General features: G+C 44.3%; 1 protein-coding gene across 1 annotated transcript in view; it reads right to left on the reverse strand.

Annotated features, from left to right (window-relative positions):
- Positions 1–21,673, reverse strand: part of LOC119463560 (zinc finger CCHC domain-containing protein 8 homolog) — a 57,817-nt gene that overhangs the window by 11,992 nt on the left and 24,152 nt on the right. The window contains exon 7 of the mRNA XM_037724395.2: positions 11,987–12,135. Within this exon, the coding sequence (XP_037580323.1) occupies positions 11,987–12,135 (149 nt within the window). The remainder of the gene's footprint in view (positions 1–11,986; positions 12,136–21,673) is intronic.

Below are 21,673 nucleotides of genomic sequence, written 5' to 3' on the forward strand. Positions count from 1 at the left end.
GCAGAACTACTGCTATGGTACCCATTACTCGCAGCGCAAAACTCGAATCGCTCAGCGGCATTCAAATGCGACATTAATGCTTTCGCATTCACAACTCATAAGAAGTGCCTAGGTGTCCTAGGATTTTTGGCTTTCCCTCTTAATTGCAACAAATTTAATTCAAATTGGTTCAACAGTTGTTTAATGACAGCATTAATGCCTTTCATGTGCATTTGAACAGGAAAATTGGAGTTGACCCTGAGCTAAATCTTCCTTTCAAATGCAAAATATTCAATAGGTGCTCTTTCTGTTCGTCGAGATGGGCTGTAAGCACATCTATGATCTTGAAGCCACCTGCTAATGAGGTGCAACAAACCAAGCAGACACAAGTAGCTTTCGCACTCCTCTAATCACAGTGTGAACATGACACGGGTACTTTTTAACATCCAATTCTGATAAAATATTATGCTATGTAATTTGTCATGGTGTGTTGCAAGACACTAAACTTGGTCAAGCAAGGCCTGCAGTGTTATGTGCTACAAAACATACGCAGCCAGTAGCAGACACATCACAAAACCAAATAAATGAGGTTCATTACTAATTAATCATTGAAGGTACAGAAGACTGCTCAACTAGGAAGCTATATATATATATATATATATATATATATATATATATATATATAGGAAGCCTTAATCCTCCAAGATATGTATGAACAGAAAAAAAGTATATAGAGGCAACTACTGTAGATGCAACTTTCTAAATAGGTCTGTTTTGTTGACATGTGGCCAAACTAGCTGGATTGTGTTTGCATAGCAACTAGTTTTGGTACCAGTCAATGTGCATTACAAATAGCAATACTCATCACACAGAGTATGGGCATAGTCAAATGGCACACTAATTGGTAGTTAACTGCTAAATATGCACTAACCTAACGGTTCTCCTTTAGATAAAGGTGTCCCACAGATTATTTTACACTCATCACACAGGTCAATGCTGTGTTTCGGAAAGGGCCCCATTCCTTGACATACTACATGGAAAAGTTGTGAATGAATGTTTTGTTAAGTGACAGGGTTTTACCAACCCAAAGCAACACAGCGTCTACGAGAGACACGTAGTGAATGGGTCAGAGATAGTTTAGATAGCTTTGGGTCCTTTCAAGTGCACCCAAGCACAACACATGAGCACTTTTGCATTTCGCCCCCATGGAAATGCAACAAATGTGGCCAGGAATCGAACCCTGAACATCATGCTCAGCAGCAAAACACCATTGCCACTGAGCCACCACAGCAGGTAGGGGACGGTTTTATGTAGCCAAAGTATGCATGGGGCTTAGTGCTCGTTGTTTATATTTAGCAAACTTAACATTCCCTTTTTTGAGTGTAATCTGAAGACATATTTTCCTTCCCTACTAACAATTTTCATTCAAGTTAATAGCTCATCATCGTTTTTGATCTGAACAAACCACATACAGTTAACCAATTTTATGGCAATTTGTATCAATGCTAAATATTATGACCTTTATGTTATTTTTACGAGGAGAAAATTGCCGTGGTTGTGAGGAACATAAATTGGCCTATGCATAAAAATGATACATACTGGTCATGTAACCGACCAAATTTAGCTGATTATCATAGCACTGGTAGCAACTAGTTCACAATGGTATGAAGCATAACTAACTATAATACGACAGAGGCACAAAATGCACAAGAAAAATTAAAATGTATATCAAAGGACTTTCATGGCAAAAGTACTCAATCTTACCAGCTGCAAACAATTTATAAGCATAATTGTATGTGCAAATGCTTTTCAAAGCTTTTTTTTATTATTGCATATACATTTAATACTAATTCTTGCTACCTGCATATAAACATTCACAGTAGCAAAGTCCCAAACACAATCTCCCACAAACATGCTGGCGCTTCTCAGTAAAGACAGGCTTTTCAACATGAATTCAGTACACTTTTCTTGGGAACTTCTGGCTTTCAATTCCTATAAACTAGTGAAACGCAGATGAGTTACAGGCAAGCATGCTTTTTGTGAAGTGCTGCATGCAAAAATACAAACAAAACGAACACAAAATAAAATGGCTATCTGCTGATTACAAACTTTGTTCAATTGAAATTTATTGAACGGCATTATAGAATTCAGCACAGATTAGAAATTTTTAAGAATACTAGCGGGTAAGGCCAACAACCACATTGGGTGTTGCTTTCCATCGCCCAGGGATGTGGGGGGCAGGAAAATGAACTGTAGAGAAAACAACATGCTGCACAAGGCAGAGAAATTGGAGACTCTCTTTTTTATTCTGCTCCATGCACTACTTCCAAATTTCGCTCTTGTGAGAGCTCAGGTGATCTCTGTAGTCATCAGCACTGGGGAGTCACCACAGTCACATCTAAAGACGGAGTCATGCCATTGGACGTGTTTGCGTGACGCTGACGATGAGTGCGGTTGGGAATATGCCATTTCAAGCTGCTTGTGGAACGAAGTTGTACCAGCTTTTAGAATGTGGCTTGCGGTGGTAGGTCAAATTCCATGATCGCGTCAGCACGCTCTGCTAGGGCCGAGAGCTTAAGACTGGAGGTGTTTGCAAGGCGCAGCTCTACCGAAGAAGGAAGCTGCCGTAAGAAAAGTTCTTTTAAAGGATTCTCATCAAAACTTGCCACTTCCTCTCCAAGTAGACTCTGTATATGGCATAGCAGCTGAGCAGGATGCCGATCGCAAAGCTCCTCATCAGAGATGAGCTGCTGTAGCCGCAGGCTCTCAGATAGGAACGCGCAGTGAAGGATGGCACTTGTCAAGTCAGTGCATCGTACGGGTTGAAGTCTGGTGGGATTGTCAAAACGTCACGGACTTCCAGTACAATATCGCAGGGTAGCATCGACTGCACTTAGGTGAAACGGGCCAGTTGCGACGTAATGCAGTTGACCTTGAAGTTTCCTTCAGTTTGCAGGAACCACATGTAAGGATGTTGAGCCCAGAATGATGGAAGATGCATGGTATAGGCTTCAACGAGTTGCTGCTGCGGTACGGAAGGCCCGAAGTTTCCATGAGATGCGTCAGTGTGTTCCATTCCCAGTCGCCAATGTAGAGAAACCGATGCACTGCACAAGGCTGAGAAATCCGAGAGAGTCTGTTTTTCATTCTGCATTGCGCGCAACTTCCAAACTTTGTCGTCGCTAGTGCTCAGGCAATCTTTGTCATCGCCAACACTGGGGCGTCACCACAGAAAAATGTGCGTCCATCGGCTCAAGGTCCAAACTGGTCATGACAGTTGGCACAAGAAGAGCCAACAGTGGGTGGCGGTAAGACTCATAGGAGAAAATTCGGAAGAAAAAAATACGAGTTAAAAGATGGATTGCTCAGTCTGGCAGCATTCGACAACATGACAGTTTCACGATCGTGAACACAGTTTAAGGAATTAGGAAGTAATCTTTACATGAAGGTTAAGCTGTTTGTTATGTATGAACATCAGACAGAGTGTTTGTGATACATGTGCCGATTTACAAAGAATCGGAACGCTGGAAAATGGCTTGCCAATGTGGGGGTTGAACTGGCAGCTGGCACTGTGAGAGAAAAAAATGGCTCTGCCAATGGAAAATCAGCCAGGTGGCCACCCTAGCAACAGTGGGGGCCAAACCACGTCAAGAAAGAAAAAAATCTACCAGCAGTGTTGCAGCTCACAACATAGCAATAGCCTCATCACACTTGGTCACAGAAATTGGCAGCAGAGATCCAGACAAACAAAATGAAAGCTACCAACTACACTTCAATTTTAAAGCAGTGCTGCCACCAGCTTTTCACTCCTATTCCATTTGCTCAATTAATTTGTTTTGCATAGTAGTGGCACCACATGTCGTTTTGTAAGCATAATTTAGAATATTTATCTTCAGTGCATCATTAAAAACAAAAGCTGTTTCTAATTAATGGCATCCCTAACATACTTTAGAATCTTGTGTTCCCAATATTTCGTTGTCCGTGTGGGTTGTGCATCCCATCTCTGCATCTTTTAAAAGGACTACAACCTTAGCATCCCCTAAAGCCCCTTGATATTTTGAAAGTAGCAACACTCTCCTCCCTGCGGTGCTTCCCTCCTCGATTCTCCTCGCACGCCGGCGGTGCACGCTGCGCACAGCACGCTTTTGCTCCTTTCCTCCTTCCTGCAGCATTCGATAAAGGTGCATAATTGTGGGCCAGTTGCGTGCCCCCGTGGTGAGAAAATTTTGAAAAATGCTGATAACAGCATCGAGAATGCTGAAGGTAGCCTTTATGAGGAGGTTTCTTAAAGCTGTATGAATGGGGCATATTGATGTAAAAGGAGCTTTGAGGCGAGTTCTATGCTCCAGACATTTTTTCTGCCACATGATAAGATGCTTTACTTTGTGCATTTGATCTAGTATTGCTTGTACGTGGCACATCCCTCTGTATTTGGGGCTCATAAGGCGGAAAATCCGGTGTTGTCGGTGTTGGCGTGACCACAATGGTCCAAAAAGTCAAGTAAGCCAATCAAGGCAGTTAATGACGTCAATTAAGGCAAAGTCAATGAAGGCAGAGTGAATTAAGGCAGAGTTAATTACAAAGTTAATTAAGGCAAGTTTAATTATGAGGGAGTTCATAAAGACCCTCGAACCCACGTCTATAGGTGGTAGTCGAACCCATGACCTTTAATTAAGGTGAAGTTAATTAAGGCACTCGAACCCACAATCTTTGGTGGCAGTCGAATCCACGACCTTTGGTGTTAAGGCAAAGTTAATTAAGGTACTCAAGCCCATGATCTTAGGAGTCGAACCTTTGACCATTGGTGTTAATTAAGGCGAAGTTAAATTAAGACGACTGAAAGAGCATAGGCATCGCGCGGTGGTCGCAATGCTTTTGCATTCACCCTCGTAGGGATAACTAAGTTCCCCTTGAATTTTTTTTCTTGCCTGTGCACGCATGTGCACTACAGGTATTATATTCAGCGCGCCTTCTTATAATAAATTAGTCGCAAGTGCATCGTCCGTCCATGTGTTTATGTTCTCAATGTGCAAGTAGCTTTTGTGCTGTGGTCTCTAAACTGAATAGAATGGTTGCGCAATTTCAGTGCGAGCAAGCATGCGCGGTCATGTGAACACCCCTTGCACATTGCCTTGTATTCGTGAGAAAACCAAATAATATTCGTCACCCACCCATGCGTGCGTGGCATCGCAACTTCAAGAACTGAAAAAAAAAACAAGAAAACTGCAATGCGGATTAGCTAGCACTCAACCCGGGTGTACTTGCGATTGATTTTTTCAGAGCCTGCATTCATGGTATCTGAGTGACTGACACACACATCGAAGTAAGCAGGAAAGAAAGCTCCTCTACAAGCCGCTATTTCGATTTTCAGTAAAACAGGCAACGGATCCTAACAATCACGAAAAAAGCGATCGAGAAGCTTTATTTTCGCACATAATTGTTCACAGTAGAAAGCAGAACCTATAGTGCTGCATTTCCGACTGAATAACAGTTGACAACATGCAAGGTGATGGAGTCCCAGCAGAATATTCAGCATACTGAGAACAACCCCATTTTTATGCAACATACAAATTGTCGCAGCAAAAACGCTGATGAGCAGGCCGGAAGAATTTTAAAAATGCAGCATTAGGGGATGCTTTGATACGAGCAATAACAAAGGCGCCTTATCTCGCAAACAACACTGTTCTTTGTCGGAACAAAGTTATTTTGGCCAATGTGCAGCCACTGCTTCTTGCGCTAGCCGTCACACTTTCTTTGTGGTAGCATAAAAACTGCATAACCATCTTCAGGCTTTTTGCAACAGTTATGTGCGCTACAGCACGGCATAGTGCTAACACAACACTGCAGGAAGCACAGCATGCAACGTTCGCTGTGCCGAGCCAAGGAGAAACATGGTGCCAGCAAAACAGAAAAACACAAGCAAAACGCAAGACCCTCGCATTTCCAAGGTCAACGGCAGAGAGACCAATCGTTGAGCAGAAAAACGGGGGCAAAACCGGTTCCCGCGAAGGGGACGGTCAAGGGGCAAGGAGGAGACGAGGAGGACACGTGGCGGCAGCCGAGTTCAAAGAGTGGCGGTACTTTCAAATTATCAAAGGACTTTAGCATCACCAGACTATTCAATTGACTCTGGCGTCACCGATCCATTAAGACATAGGCCCGGATTCTGAAACACTCCTTTCCTTACTAAGGACGTCTTACACGCTGTAAGGCGACCTGGCGTCAATTCTGGAACGGCCCTTACTAAGTGGCACTAAGTTAGGGCCTCCTTGGTGCTTCCTCGCGCTTAGGGAGCCAGCAAGCTACCTTCATGCTTCCTAACCGCGCTCCTCTACCTGAACACATGCTTCTCCGCAGGACATTGCACGCGGCACGCTCGGCTTGGATAGGTGCCGTGCGCAGCCAACGCCGCGGCAGCCAGCCGCCGTGTATTGACGTCCAGTTTGGTTCCGCAGACTGCGCTTTGTGCCATTTCTATTGTGATTCCATTTTTCTGTGGAAAGCGAGCAGTGAGAATGACGGCCTTGTGACATTTATCCGAAGACGATAGCTTCGAAAGCTATACAAGGTTTCTTCGACGTGCAAATGAACTTCTTTGCGGGACTGTGTACAAGCCTCCGCCGTTGACTCCAGTCCGGCATGTGATTGACAGGCAGTATTCACTGGAACACTACAATGAAGTGGAGTTTCTAGCCCGGTATCGTTTTTCCAAGCGAGCTGTTACAGCTATACTGGCAGAGCTGCAACTGCATTATAACACTGACAACAGAGGAGCGCCGCTACCTGCTCTGTTGAAGGTCCTCATCGCACTGCGTTTTTACGGAACGGGTGCCGTGCAAACTGTTGTGGCGACCTTGTGTGTGTAACCCAACCCTCTATATACCGATGCATTTGAGATAAGACACAGCTGATATGCCTACGTCTGTATCCCAAGTACGTTCGGCTGCCAAACGCCAGTGCAGTGAGGTCAGTCATGACTAGGTTCTATGCCATTGGAGGATTCCCCGGGTTACTGGGTGCATAGATCGTACTCATATACCGATTAAAAGCACCGGTGTAGACAACGCAGAAGAGACGGAGGAAGAACGAGCTGCATGCCTCGAGAAGCGTTGTAAGTACGAAGCGGCCAGGCGAGTGGGTTCAGATGAGGATAGCACCCGAAACGTGTTCAAGTCACTGGACAACCCCTTATCCTCCCGCCTCACCGACCATCGGGTCGTCTTTGTGGCAATTGAGAAACAACAAGATGAAGACTTTCACAATAAATATGTTACGCTTTAAAAGTGTCTAGTCTTTAATGCAACCATAACTTAACGAGAGGTAACAACCAAACCTAAATGCAGAGGTAACAACCAAACCTAAATGCACAGACGTACGAAGCTAAACGATAAAGATGTAACCGTAGAGAGAACCAAGCTAAACAATAAGATTAACCGTACCTCTCGCTACGCACACCCAGGCATAACTGAGTTAATCCACAGCAATGTTTTCTTCCTCCGTGAAATAAGTTTTGCCCGGCATGGCAAATACACACACACACACGCACAAAACCAAACGCAGGTCAAAAAAGAAAAAGAAAGAAACGCCTGCCCACCGAACTGTCAGATGCTGCCAAAGTTGCTAGACTGAGCTTGCTTTCCTGCCATGTGCATAATTTTTTAGCTATTTTTACGTCATTAACCAAAGAAATGGAATTTATGCCCTGGTATAGAAGTAGAAATGCAATTCTAGCAGCGCCGGAAGTTTCCTTTGGCAATTCATTACAAATATTTTGCATTTTTCGTACGTAATCTCAAAACCAGAAGCCTGTAACGTTCCACTTCATTTGGTGAGGCGCTCCTTCCGCAGGGAAGGTGAAAGGAAGCTTTTAGAATTCGCGATTGCCTTCTGAGGGTGCCTAACGTTTAGGTAGCATGAAGGACACCTTGCGTAAGGTAGGAAAACGGTGGTGCCTAACGTTTAGGTAGCATGAAGGACACCTTGCGTAAGGTAGGAAAACGGTCTAAGGTTAGGAGCATTTCTGAATCCGGGCCATAGTGTGTTAGTAAGGATGCCCTAGTAAGGATGCCTCAGTTTGCACTGTTCGCGACATGTCAGCAAGCATAGAGCAATCACTGGCTAGGGCTATTACTGCCAACGCATTTAAGGATGAAGCTGAAATTCAAATACACTACGAGACATGAATACTATCTCATATCAAGCACATCAACAAGGTGCTCACACACAGGAACTGCTAGTAGGTTTTTGATTGGCTGAGCTTTAGTTTACAGATACGGTCACAAGATCACTCTCACAGCATTCAACATCTCTTTTTCAATAAATTGAAAACTCCAGCTTCATGCGGTCCCAAATAGTGTCATTAGGTGTTTTTGCTAATTTATGAAGTTTACTTATCTTCAATTGCCACAAAAGTAACCAATTTCACTCACATGTGAAAACATTCAACACCTCAACAACACTCAATTATATGCATGCCTGTACACAGTCAACACTAATGGCATAAAGTTTCTAATGCATTAAAGCCTGCAATGCCATTATGTTGGAAACACACACCACCCAGCTCAAAAGTCATTACATGTCATGACGATGGCAAGATCAACAGACAAAATTTTTATCAATACTGCTCAACAGTAATGCTACTGTTACTTTACAGAGGATAGTGTTGGCTTTGTTCGTTGAAGTCAAGCCTACTATATACCGTTTTTTTTTTTTTTTTGGACTACATAGAATTTCATAAAATTGACTGTGGCAGATAGCACCATTCCAAGGCTTGAACTGGATTACTTGAAGAGACAAACATTACTTGCAAGAGAAATCGAAATGCTAATAGACTAATTAACAAAATTGCACTAATTTAAGATTTTAACCAATTATTATACGGAACATAATGCAAGTTATGAATTGTAGCCAGTAGTTGGCAAGGCGTATCCACTTGGAGCGAATTCTCTGGATGGCACCAGTTTCGAGATATTCATTCTCAAAGTGTGTGACAAAATACAATGGTGTTCCAGTAACTATTGTGCTTCAATGCATAAAATGGCATTTTCTTTAAAAATTAAATGGAACAACAGTGCATTTTTACTGCAACTTTGATGGCGCATATCTTGAAACCATTGCCATTCTCAGAATGTTTCAGTCAGAACATAACTGATGCAGCTTCGGAGATTAAAAGTTTGCTAAATGTTTTTATGGTGTCCTGTTAAAACAACACAGAAATTTGTTATTGCCCTACCTCTCACGTTTGCAAAATTCTTTCAATGCTGTTGACTATGGTTTGACTGAAACGTGACCAGTCATCTTGCAGTTTCACTTCTCCTATACCTACTGCAGCAAATTGGCTGCTTGGTGAGAAAAAATGTCTCAACAGACACAGCCAGCCTTGCTGTGCCTTGTCGTTTGCTATGGACCATCATAATATGGAAGGCGAGCGCTGCAGCAGACGGCCAGTGAATACTTCCTATTAAACTTGTGGGAATTATGGATACCGATAATTCCGCACGTCCAGAGGCGCGCCAGGAGACGCGAGTAGAGCAGACGCTCCTTGCACGGTTCTCCCGCTCGGGAAGGCCAGGCGGCTTCCCGGCGGCGCGATCTCACCCCCTCCCTTCGAACCGGTCACATACGTGGACCGGCACATGGCCGCGGAGTCCCGCGCCCATTGGACCGAGCCCAGAACGAGGCGGCCCCGGTCGCGATCGGCACGACCGGCGCACGCCGGGGAGAGGGGAGACGAGTGCAAACGCGACGAAGGACGGAGCTCAGGTAACCATCTTGTTCCCTTCCTTTGTCGTGCCCTACCTCGTTCGACCACGCTCGACCCCGACAAACGTCGAGGTCGACTCTATAGCCTGCTTCCAAGCGAATTCCCCCTGGAGCAATAAACCCTGTTTGTACTTGTTACACTATCGTGCGTTGTCGTGTTTCCGCCAGTCCTGATACCGCCGAACCCCGGTAGTACAGGGCAAGCACAAGGGAGTTGGCCGTCAAGCCTAAGCCTTAGGGACAAAGGCGGCTTGAGAGAACCCGGAGACTACAAACTTCAAAAACCGAAACTTTGTTCCATTTACTGTATTTATTCGAACATAGGCCATTTTTTTTTAATGTAGTTAAAAATGAGCTATCGACCTATATTCGTGAATGAAGCTAGCAAAGTACCGAGCTAATGGAGTACTTCCGTCACACCCGCAGTAAAGTCAGTCTGGAGATAATCCAGACTGGCGTTGAGAGATGCTGCACATTCAATGCACTCGAAGGCACCGACGAATGCGACATTTGGGGTGCCGAAGACACCTATGAAGCATCCGACGAGCATGACTTCTCTGGCACTTCTGATGAAGCTTTTGGCATTGAATAGCGAGATTTAGTATTCGAGCTTATGGTAAATAAAGGTGTGTCATGTTCAAAGTTCTTCGTGTTGCTAAAAAGATATGGGTCGACCTATATTTGAGTTATTATTTTCGATTTTTTGGCAAGTTGAATATATAGGGCTCGACTTGTATTCGTGTTCAACTTATTTTTGAGTAAATAGAGTAACTAGTTTTATTTATGCAAAGTAGATAGCATTTTTTGTGCATGATGGCTCAAAAAGTGCAAAGTATTGTTACCATGGCTTAATGTGTAGAAAAAGCTTGAGCTTCTCTATCTCGCATATCTAGACAATTTTTTTCACAATGAATGTGCATGCAGCTAAACATGCAGAATCTGAACAGCAAAGAATCTGAGCAATTCATAAATTTGCTGACAAAGCAATACTATTCCATTTTAATGATTCCTAGAATGCTTATTTTTAGATGTGAAGCATCTTATGGTCGGGGCTATGTCACTCCCTCCCCCGTGCGGCGTCCACACCCCTACTGCGCATGCGCATCCTGCTCCCCCTCCTCTCCTTGTCTCATCTCCTCTCCTCTCGGCATTCCTCCTCTCCTCTCCGGATTGCGCAATGAATGGCAGCACCTGCGGCTCCGCGTGCGATAATGCGAAGCAGCTTAGGTTAGAGGCGTGACGGTAGGCGCCCCAGAGGCACTGGCAACAGTCACCAACGCCGCGCACATTCGGTGATAACGCGGGCAAAACGCCGACGGCGTCGACAACAGTTCTGCGCGTTGCTGGTGCTGCTGCATGTCCAAGTTTATACAGCTGATAAAACTACCTTGAGTCGACCCTATGGCTGCTTCGCATACTACTCAGGGTTCCCCAACGGGAAGATGGTGTAATTTTTTTCTTCTAGGATGGCTTCCTCTGTGAGAACTGGCACATTGCACATCTCATGAATGCAAGACTGCTATGCAAAGAGGCAGACTTTTGCTCATCATAGTTGAGAAAGCTTTCATAATTTTATTTAGCCGAAATGAGAAGAAAATTGTTCCAATTATCCACAGGACATTATCATAGCAAGAGTAAGAAAGCAGGCATAATTTCTTTTAGAAAATTTTTTTTATCCCTAGTCTGCTGTATGTCATTATGTCTTGCAAGCTAACGGAGTAAAATTTCAGCACTTTAAATGCTGCCTTCAGGAGGATCAAATATAAAAGCATCCCAAACAGAAAAAAGAGGGAGAAAGGAGCACATAATTGTAAAATTAAACCATGTTTGTGCTTTTCTACCCTGTATTTGTTATTACATGTGCCAGATGCAACTGAAAAAAAAAAAAAATCATACAGGCACCTACAGTGGGCATCATCAAGCCAGAATGAAGCATAAGACAATTCATGTATATCAAAGCACATACTTTTGCGCTCCCAGATTAATTGATTTGAGCAAGTGGGATGATGGAATAATTTGACATACAGGATTATGGCTACATGCATCTTTAATGACATATTTCATGTCCCAGCTGAGATGCCATCATGAGTCAGCAATGTGATGAGTCTAGATGTCAAGCTCATCGCGACATCACACACACTCCAAGTCGTAACACACAGAGCATGTCCAAATTTCATTCTGACCTGACAACACCTTCAGATTTCTTTATTCCCCTTCTATTTGGCAATATTAAATGTAAACCTACCAGGATCATCCAAGCCATAGATCTTAAGCCCCGAGTTTTCAACTTCTGCATATGTAAGCCAGCCTGGTGGATACCCAAGCACACGCATTCTATAGATGAATGGAGGCAGATCTTCTGGATGCAAGTCTAAAGCATTTCTCAACTCCTCGCTGAAATCAGAAATGTTTAAAAGTAATGAAAACAAGGATTTAAATGACCCATTCATTAAAAATGAAAGGCATCACTGTAACACTGAAGCAACTTAGAGCACTTATTTTATCATGGTAAATAAATAATTAAAAATGGTCTTGGTCTGCCTGGTCATCAGCATTGACTCGGAGCCCAACAAAGCACTGCATCCATTTCTTCCTAATCTGACAGCCACCAAAGTCCGCAAATTTATTTTGTATGTTGCTCTTCAAAGTACAACAAAAACTAATACAGTGGAATCTCATTGATACGATGCTGCATAATACATTTTTTCGTATATGTTTCTTTTTCTTTTCCCGGTAATATGATTTGGTTGGATAATACGTTGGATAATACGATTTTTGGATGATATGCAGATTGTATCAACCAGATTCCACATTATACTAAGTTGAACATATGTACAGCCTCCCGCATTTTCAGCTATATCACTCAAGAACGCTATAATATGGTCGTACGTTGTCCTGAAGGAAACACTGCATTAGACGACTCTTGCACAGGGGAGTGCTTAGTGCACTTCAGAATACTTCTGCCGGTCTCACTGATTATCGCCCCTTAAAGGCGCTAAACTGACGCGTGATGGATGCTCGCGCGATACAGCTAAAAATGAGGGCGGCTGTACCTCACAAATGCACTTACCCCCGTATTCTCAAACAAATGTCATCTCGAAGCTCTTCCTCCACTATGCCAAGTTGAGCACAGCACCGTTCGACTGAAAAAGACTCAACTCTTCTCAAGATTTGCCATGGATCATCAATGAAGAGCAGTGACCACTTCTGTCGAGGAGCGTGCCAACCACTTGACTCGAGTCAAGGTAGAGGAATGAGTGGAGGAACGTTGTAGAATACGAGGGTTAGTTGCGTGAGAGAATTCCAAAGGATACAAACTACAACCAAATACATTTACGATGGAGTTTCCCAGTGTTTCAGAATGGACTTGGCTCCCTGTTGAGGGTTGAGTGCAGAGGCAGCATTTGTATATTGAGTGACTCACTGTCTGCAACCACAAAATCTAATTCATCAAAATTGAGAGCTGGGCTAGTTGGTGTGGTCCCATCTTAACAAAATACTAGCGCAAAAAAGACATGGACGAGCAAGAAACGACAAACATGGACGCTGACAAACACACGTCTTTTTCGCGCTGGTTATTTGTTAACATGGAAGATCTAATTGTCATTATTGTCACATGAACGAGGTTATTACAGAAAACACTTAACAGCCCTCCAGCTGATCAGTTGACATTTCCGTGGGTTGTCTGAATATGACAGCAAGGAGTACATAAAGAGCTTCTTCACTAGACAAACATCAAGGTCAATGATGCGGGCAACTTCGAAGGTGATATTGGTAGTGAACTTCACAATCTTTTGCAACAGCACATTATAGGAGATTAAAATTCTACATTAAATCATTCTCCAATGCTGTTGCAGTCTTTCAGGAAAGTTCGTTAGCTCACTGAAGTGCTATATGGCACAGCATTCAGTACACTGCGTGGCTGTGCTGAGTTTCTTCAAGCAGGCAGTTTTTTGGCAGTGGCATACACTGCATGAGCAAGGAGATCAGTTTGTGCGCCATCTAGATTTCTCATCTTGCTAGCAGCATTAAAGGGTTGCATTGGCACCTTTTACGTAGAGTAGGCTGATCCATGTGGCCTTGCAAGGTTGGGTATCAGTTGCCTGCTGTCAATGGTGAAAACCATGACCTTGGTGACAGAGGATTCATTAAAGTTTTAAAGCAAAGCTTTCTTTGCCTACCCTCCCAGGTTTGCCATGGTTGCAGTCTGCTGCTGGGTCAGTCAGTATCTTGGCGAATATGGTTGTAAATACATATAGGGAGGTTATGTGTGCGCTGAAAGTGCCAGCAAACGGGCTTGTATAACCCTCATATGCTGACCGACAAGGTAGTGCCAGTCAACAAACGTAACAAAAATAAATTCCCACATAAAACATGAACATTTAATGTCGGCTCACAGATAGCTCTAAATCACACCGACATGTTACTGGAATAACCCATTATATTCAACAAATTCTTTGATTTAGAACACATAACTAGGCAGCACGAAAAAACACAGACGAAGAAAGGTATGTTCAAAGGACGGGCGTAAACTTCCAACTATATTTCAGTTCAAAAATATTTCAGCTTCTATGAACACACATCAGGTCAACACGTGCCATACAACTCTGATAGAGGTTTTGAAAGTGCTCCCATAATAGCCCTATCAGAGAACCCCCCCCCCCCCCCCCCCCCCCCGGTAAGCTTGTCTACCAAATGAATCCCGTCACTCACATGCGCAGATACGTAAAACAAGTCTAAGGCGTAAAGCGGAAGAAAAAAAAAAAAAAAAAAAAAAGCATGAAGCTATGATACAACGAAACACTGTGTGTCAACTAAACCAATCCACCTAAAAATTGCAGCTCCTTTGGAAGTAAATTCACAGAAGGCATGCTTACTAATTAGTCAGTATTCTTAGAAATAAAATAAGCTTCAATGACCTCTCTTTCCAGTTTGGCCTTCGATTTCGAAAGGAAGACTGTGTCTTCGAAAATTGGCTGGCAACCACGACAGCTCCTGCAATGAATATCGAGGTGGCCACCAGTTTTGCTGCGTACAGCCAAGCTATGCTCTCAGGCCCTCTCATTAAAACAGCGTCCCGTTTGCCCTATGTATACTCTTTCACAGGACAAGGGAATATTGTAAAGGACACCTGAAGCACAATCTATGAAGCATTTGGCGTGGCGTTTGTTACACACAATGCGCCGTTCTTTGTGCATCATTGCACACATTTTAGCTAACTTGTATGGAGCAGTAAAAACCATTCTTACCCCAAACCAATTGACAATTTTCTTAACAATGTATGAAACACGGTAAGTGTAGGACATGACATGAAGTGGCTTTTTCTCAGCTCCAAGCTGCTTTTTCTTTCCATTCCCTTTCAAGCTCTGAAAAACATGCTCACAAGAACTTAAAACTAGATGTGAAGGGTAACTAGCATTCCTCAGGCGCTCAACCTGGTGTACAAGGCTTTATCTACCTTATGCAGGCACAATTTTTCAAGTGCGGAACGACAACAAAGCGTCACAATGGCCCTTTTTGTAATCTTCAAATGGGCGCTTCGATAAGGTAACAGAGTAACGTCTGATATTGGGATAGTCGGTACACGACTAGAAATGGTTTTAGGCGCAAAAAATAAGACACGGACAACAGAATAAAAGACACAGAGCCTTTCTTGTCCTTGGACTGTACAAAATTACAAAAAGGGCCATTGTGACGCTTTGTTGTTGTTCCACAGTTGAAAAAGCGTGCCTGCATAAGGTAGATGAAAGCCTTGTAAACCAGGTTAAGCACTTGAGGAATGCTAGCTACCCTTCACATCTAGTTTTAAGTTCCTGTGAGCGTGTTTTTCAGAGCTTGAAAGGGAATGGAAAGAAAAAGCTTGGAGCTGAGAAAAAGCCATTTCATGTCGTCATGCCCTACATTCACTGTGTTACACAATGTTAAGAAAGTTGTGAATTTATTTGGGGTAAGAACGTTTTTTACTACTCCATACAAGTTGGCTAAAATGAGTGCAATGATGCACAAAGAAATATGCATTGTGTATAACAAACGGCATGCCAAACGCTTCACAAATTGTGCTTCAGGTGTCGTTTACAATATTCCCTTGTCCTGTGCAAGAGTATACATAGGGCAGACGGGACGCTGTTTTAATGAGAGGGCCTGAGAGCATAGCTTGGCTGTACGCAGCAAAACTGGTGGCCACCTCGATATTCATTGCAGGAGCTGTCGTGGTTGCCAGCCAATTTTCGAAGACAGTCTTCCTTTCCAGATCGAAGGACAAACTGGAAAGAAAGGTCATTGAAGCCTATATTATTGCTAAGAATACTGACAAATTCATAACCATGCCTTCTGTGAATTTACTTCCAAAGGAGCTGCGATCTTTAGATGGATTGGTTTAGTTGACACACCGTGTTTTATTGTATCATAGCTTCACAGTTTTTTTTTTGTTTTTTCAGCTTCTCGCGTTAGACTTGTTTTACATATCTGCGCATGTGAGTGATGAAATTCATATGGTAGACAAGCTTACTGGGGGGGGTCTCCGATAAGGCTATCATGGAAGCACTTTAAAATAATCTTCTGAGTTGTATGGCACGTGTTGACCTAATGTGTATTCATAGAGGCTCGTTTTCCTGTTCTCAAAATATGGTTGGAAGTCTGCGCCCATCCTGTGTACATACCTTTCTTCGTCTGTGATTTTTTGTGCTGCCTCTTTATGTGTTCTAGAATGCACCAACTAGCCCAAACAAGAGCTTTACTCTTTGATTTACTTGATTTTCCTTGACTTATACATTCAGCACAAGCCACTGAGTGTGTGCCCATTCTTGGTCAATCCTCCAGAATGGCCACGTGACACTGTGATACAGTTAAACCTGGATATAACGAAATTGACAAATTCCCGAAAACCTTCGTTATAAAGAGGATTTCGTTATATGCAGGTTCGGCACGAAAATTCGAAAAAGAAACGCTTACCGTATTTACTCAATTCGAATGTGCCTTCAATTGTTACGCGCACTTGTTTTCCGTTTTGGTCGAAGCACTCATCCTTGGAATGTCACACCAGGTACCGAATGCGTGGACGCATGTTGTTTCGCACAAGCGCGAGGCATCGGAAACGAAGAGCGAGCGTCACGACGATGCCGTAGCGTCGTATAGTGTTACAGTAGAACCCCATTGTTACGTTCCCGGGGGCTGCGTTTTCCGGCTATTACGTCATTTTCGACCTGTCCCAGCACAGCTCCCATAGAACCCAATGCATTGGTAACCCCGCTGTTGCGTCGCAACTGTGGGACCGTTCCCGCATCATACGTTGCGAACTGCCACCCCGCGCCGGCTCGAGCGGCCATTTTGACTTTTCATGTCGCTTGGCTTGGTGGCTTGACGATAGCATTGGCCGCCCAAAGTGCCGGGGGCAACAACTGTGACGTATTTTAGGTTTCCACAAGCTAAAGTATGGCCCTTGACATCCGTATTTGCTATATAAAGATGGTGTCTATGACGCGTTGTGGCCCTAAAATTGGTTTTGGCTCATAGATGTTCCGTATAAAGTCCAAGGGCGATAACGCAGTCGCCGTGCGCCGTATGCTGTATGTGCGAGTGAAAACGTGCAAGGGGAGCCGACGACCGCGTCTAAATCTCTCGCGCGCAAGAAAAGCAGGGAGGAAGCGCGCCTTCTTCCGTTGCGCTCGAGGCACCGGCGAGGGAGCGAGGGGGGAGGGATAGCGGGGCGGCGTTGTACTGTACTCTGGCATCAACTGCGTTCTGCGCAGCGGCGTGCGGTCGCGCGGGCCGTATCTTGAAAGCGATCTGCGTTGGGGCAGAGTCCAAGCTCGACCCACATAGGTCGCGAAGCTTCGGGCGAAAAGCGGTTCAGAACCAATTGTCACTGACATCAGCAAGGGGGGTTATGGGAGCAGCGATTGAAGCGCAGTCGACTATTTTGGAGGGAATAAACACTGGGAAAGAAAAAAGTGTTTTTTTTTTTTTAATTAAAGCTAGACACGGTTAGGTTCATACAACGAAAATAAAATTCCTGATCTGTTTTATATGCGTATGGCGAGAAAAGAAGATACAACTCTATTTTATTGATCACTATCAATAAATACCTTTTTTCAGCGCCCACCGTGAGAGCGCCCATCGATAGCGGCGGGCGTTGATGCCGCTATCACTTGCAATGCAATGCAGCTCTTGGAGTGCGTGGAAAGGTGCGCTCGCAAAGTTCACCTGTTACAATACGCCCCCTCACATCTTGTGTTGTTTTGCATGTCGATGTTTGTCTGAATTAGGTGACGCAGGTAGTTTTATTGTTTCTTAACCTGTGCAGTCAAAAGCAGTGAGTTGCGACCGTCAGATACTTGTTTACTTTAGTTGTTTTCGTGCGACAGCGCTGGCCGACGGGCTTGATGTCCGATGAAAGGACGAGCATGCAGTCTACGCAATCTACGCCCAAAGCGTTCGTCGGCCTCCAAAGAAAGTATGTTCTGTGCAGCGATGCGATTTCGACACCCGTACGGCTGACCTTTTCCTGCATTGCTTACCTCGCTGAAAGCTCGGAACGCCCATCAAGTCGAATGGCGGGGCATTTTAATATACAGCTCTAATGGCAGGCCTCCGAAAACAAATTTCCCGCCTATGAAAACAAAATGACGTCACTTCTGGTTTTAACGGATATGACGTCAAATTATTTTTTCTTCCACCCGTCCCCACGTGGGAGCGGCCCGCAGCTCTGCCCTAGGGCAGGGCTTCTCAGGACCTATTTCATAAAGTTCTTTGTCTGTCTGTCTGTGTTCCACCGGAAGTGTTCCCTCCTCCCACAAATGGCGCTAAGCCCCATGAACCGCCGATAAGCCGCCATGTTTTGAACGTATGGGCTTCTATGGAAGCTTCGCTACCAGGTGTATTTACCTTGCAGAGTCTATAGCAGTGTAGGTGCGTCGGCGACTCGTAGCTTTGTGCGTGCTGAGTTCTCGGCGCTCAGTTTGCGTTGAAGCGATAGACAACAGCACGAAGGTCACTTCGCTCGCTTCTCCAGCGACGCTTCTACACGCCGCCAGTGTTTGACAGCGTGTGTCCGCGCTCATCGAGTGTGATGTGTCACAGCGTGTACCAGCGCCTGGGCAACATCAACTGGAAAAGGAGAGAGTGCCGGCTTGGCGGGCTAGGCCAGCTGCAGCCAGCGGCAGGATCAGGTATGAATGAAGGGAGGGGGAAAGGTCACGCCCGCGGCGGCAAGATCGCCGGGTCGAGAGATGCAGGCTCGCCTCGCACACGTGCGCTCGCTTCGCATTCTGTCATGGCGGAGAAGGTGCTTCCGGTTGCTGCTCGCGCAAAAATGACAAAATTTGGGGCGAAATCTTTAGGTTGTCGGAGGAGAAAATTCGTTATATCGAGGGGGTCTCCCGCTGCCACTTCGTTATGTGGAGGTCTCAAATACATGTGCTTCTATGGACTAACAGCGGGGAATAGAAAAACTTCGTTATATCCAGGAATTCATTATATGGAGGTTCGTTATAAGCAGGCTTAACTGTACAAGAGGTACAGAATCCTTAAATGTAGCTAGATATGTAATACACTTCTATGTGCATACACCTGTCATTTCCAATCTTCCCTTGACGGGCATCCTACATCGCCTTCGTCATTATGACGTCATTCCATAGACATCTGACACTGTGCATCCTCCCAATTTGGTGTTTGTATTTTAGCATAGCTTCTGAGTGGCGTAGAGAATAAACATAAAAAAAAAACAAGAGGATAAAGTTGTGACCTTTGTGGTGGATAAACATAAACATTGTGTGAGATTTCATGTTGCATAGGATGAACGAAAACAAAATTACATGCATCAGCGTTAGTTGTAAAGCTTTAACTAGCTGCTTCACTAAAGCTTTGCTTCACATGGATTCCAACATGTGTGTTGGATTTGCAGAACTTTCTCTTTTTTTGCAATTTTATCAGTGAAAGTAAGTTATATGTACATTCATTACTTGGTTGTGACGCTGAAGGCAGGATAACATGGAATGATGATTGCTAGGTTGCAATGGCAATGATAGGCGTCATAATGCGCAAATAGAGCCGCCGACTGATTTTTTTAACCAGCTCGATTATTCAGACTTCACCGTGGCACTGTCACCTACTCTATAGGACCAATGTATATAAGTGACCGAAGCTTTAAACACCGCACAGCGCATTGCCAGATTTTTCGGACGGCTCCACGCGCAATACTATAAACATAGCGGCCGCGAACAAAGCTGATGCCATTCAAGCGATTCGAGCTGCCGTCCGTGGTCTTGCTTGTGCTGTCGCGGCAATCCCATGGCTTCCTGAATGCCATACAGCCACTAAAGAGAGTTTTGTCAGCCTGTTACCAAACTGCAACTTTGGAACTTTGTGGCTGCCAAGCCGTCGAAGGGGTGCAAGTTTCGCCTAGTCTGTAGGGGAGTTGGGCAGCAAACCATAGCACGCAGGCGCCACCCTCAATATGTTCGTACTTGTAGTTTACACTGGATATAGGGTGTGGGATCAAGTGTATGGGCTGGACTAACGGCCCCGCATGTGAAAGTAGTGTTTGGGTCTGAGGTCGATCAGCCAGAAACTACCGCAACTCCTACCAAGTTTGTGTGTGCATTTACTGGACAGAGCAATGCAAGCTTACAGGCACGCATAAAGCTCCAAACTGAATTTGTGCAACAGAGCCTAAACGCACAGTGTCACGAAGTCAAGGTCACCTGTACTCAATATCTGCACTTCAGGACGAAGTGCAAGGAACATGGGGTTGCGCGATAGAAAAACTGGAAATGTACTCCTGGTCTTGACCATCACGAAACTGAACTACACATTATTTCAATAGAGCACAAGCACAACATACAGCAAAATTATATCAACGAGTTTTTCGCTGTTCTGGCGCCATAAGAAAACAACAAAATTGATTTTACCGTTAGAATTTCCTTTATTTTTAACTGCCTGACTATTTAACATTTTTGTGGCTTATTTTGTGTCAGCAAAATTGGTCGGCAACTGTAAATATGATTATAGAGAAGAAGGCATCCCCGCCAGTTTTGAGCCAGAGGCATATCACTGGGAAATGCGATGCTCAAACCAACATAGGTGAGGCGTAAACTCGTAAAGGCTCATGGGACGCGTTATCTGCTCGACGCTTCCGGTTCAACCACTGACGGTTCCGCCGCACGATTCTCTATTCGTGGGGCCGATCGTGCTTGCTTTCTGTGCACTTTCATCACAAGGTATCGTCCACGCTGCAAATATCTAGAGTCTGTGACTGTCGCATCGATGACTGAGCATTATATTTGAGCATAGGCAGTCATTTAAAATAATTTTTTCTAGCCGAATCGACCGAACACGTGAATTAGGTATGCGTGCTGTCGCAGTCGCAGGCTTATCATGAATAACGAGTCGCACTTTCTTATTCTCAAGTGAATTCTGTTCATGCCAACGATAGAACCCACCACAGCTTCGCTGGCTTCCATCTGCACAGTAGTGGAATAGGGATCTGTTTTTTTTTTTTTTTTTTACTTATTACATCTCAATTTCACTAGGCTGATTTAATATAACATGCACGGTTTAGTAGTGGAGGCGTTACAGGTGGGCAGGCGGTTCCAATCCAAGCTTTTTCTTGGCACGAATGTCTTGGAACAACATTTAAGCGAACACATTCCATAGTATAGCGACCTGAATTTAGTGCTCGATGCAAGAGGAGCAAGGTGTACTGGGAGGGTTTAAAAGGTGTAGACCGTAATTTTTCTCGTACATTTTGTGAAAGGTGCAAAAGACGAGAAACACTAGCCTAACGATCACAAAGCTGCAATGTTACTTACAAAGAGATGTCGAAAGCATATTAGGACAGACTCAAGCGTGCGCAGAAGTCAACTGCAGTTGACGAACACTTCTAGCATACCTCACGTTCCATATCTTACATAACTATATCACAAAGTGTCTCAAA

The sequence above is a fragment of the Dermacentor silvarum genome, chromosome 1, assembly GCF_013339745.2.
Source record: "Dermacentor silvarum isolate Dsil-2018 chromosome 1, BIME_Dsil_1.4, whole genome shotgun sequence".
Taxonomy (NCBI): domain Eukaryota; kingdom Metazoa; phylum Arthropoda; class Arachnida; order Ixodida; family Ixodidae; genus Dermacentor; species Dermacentor silvarum.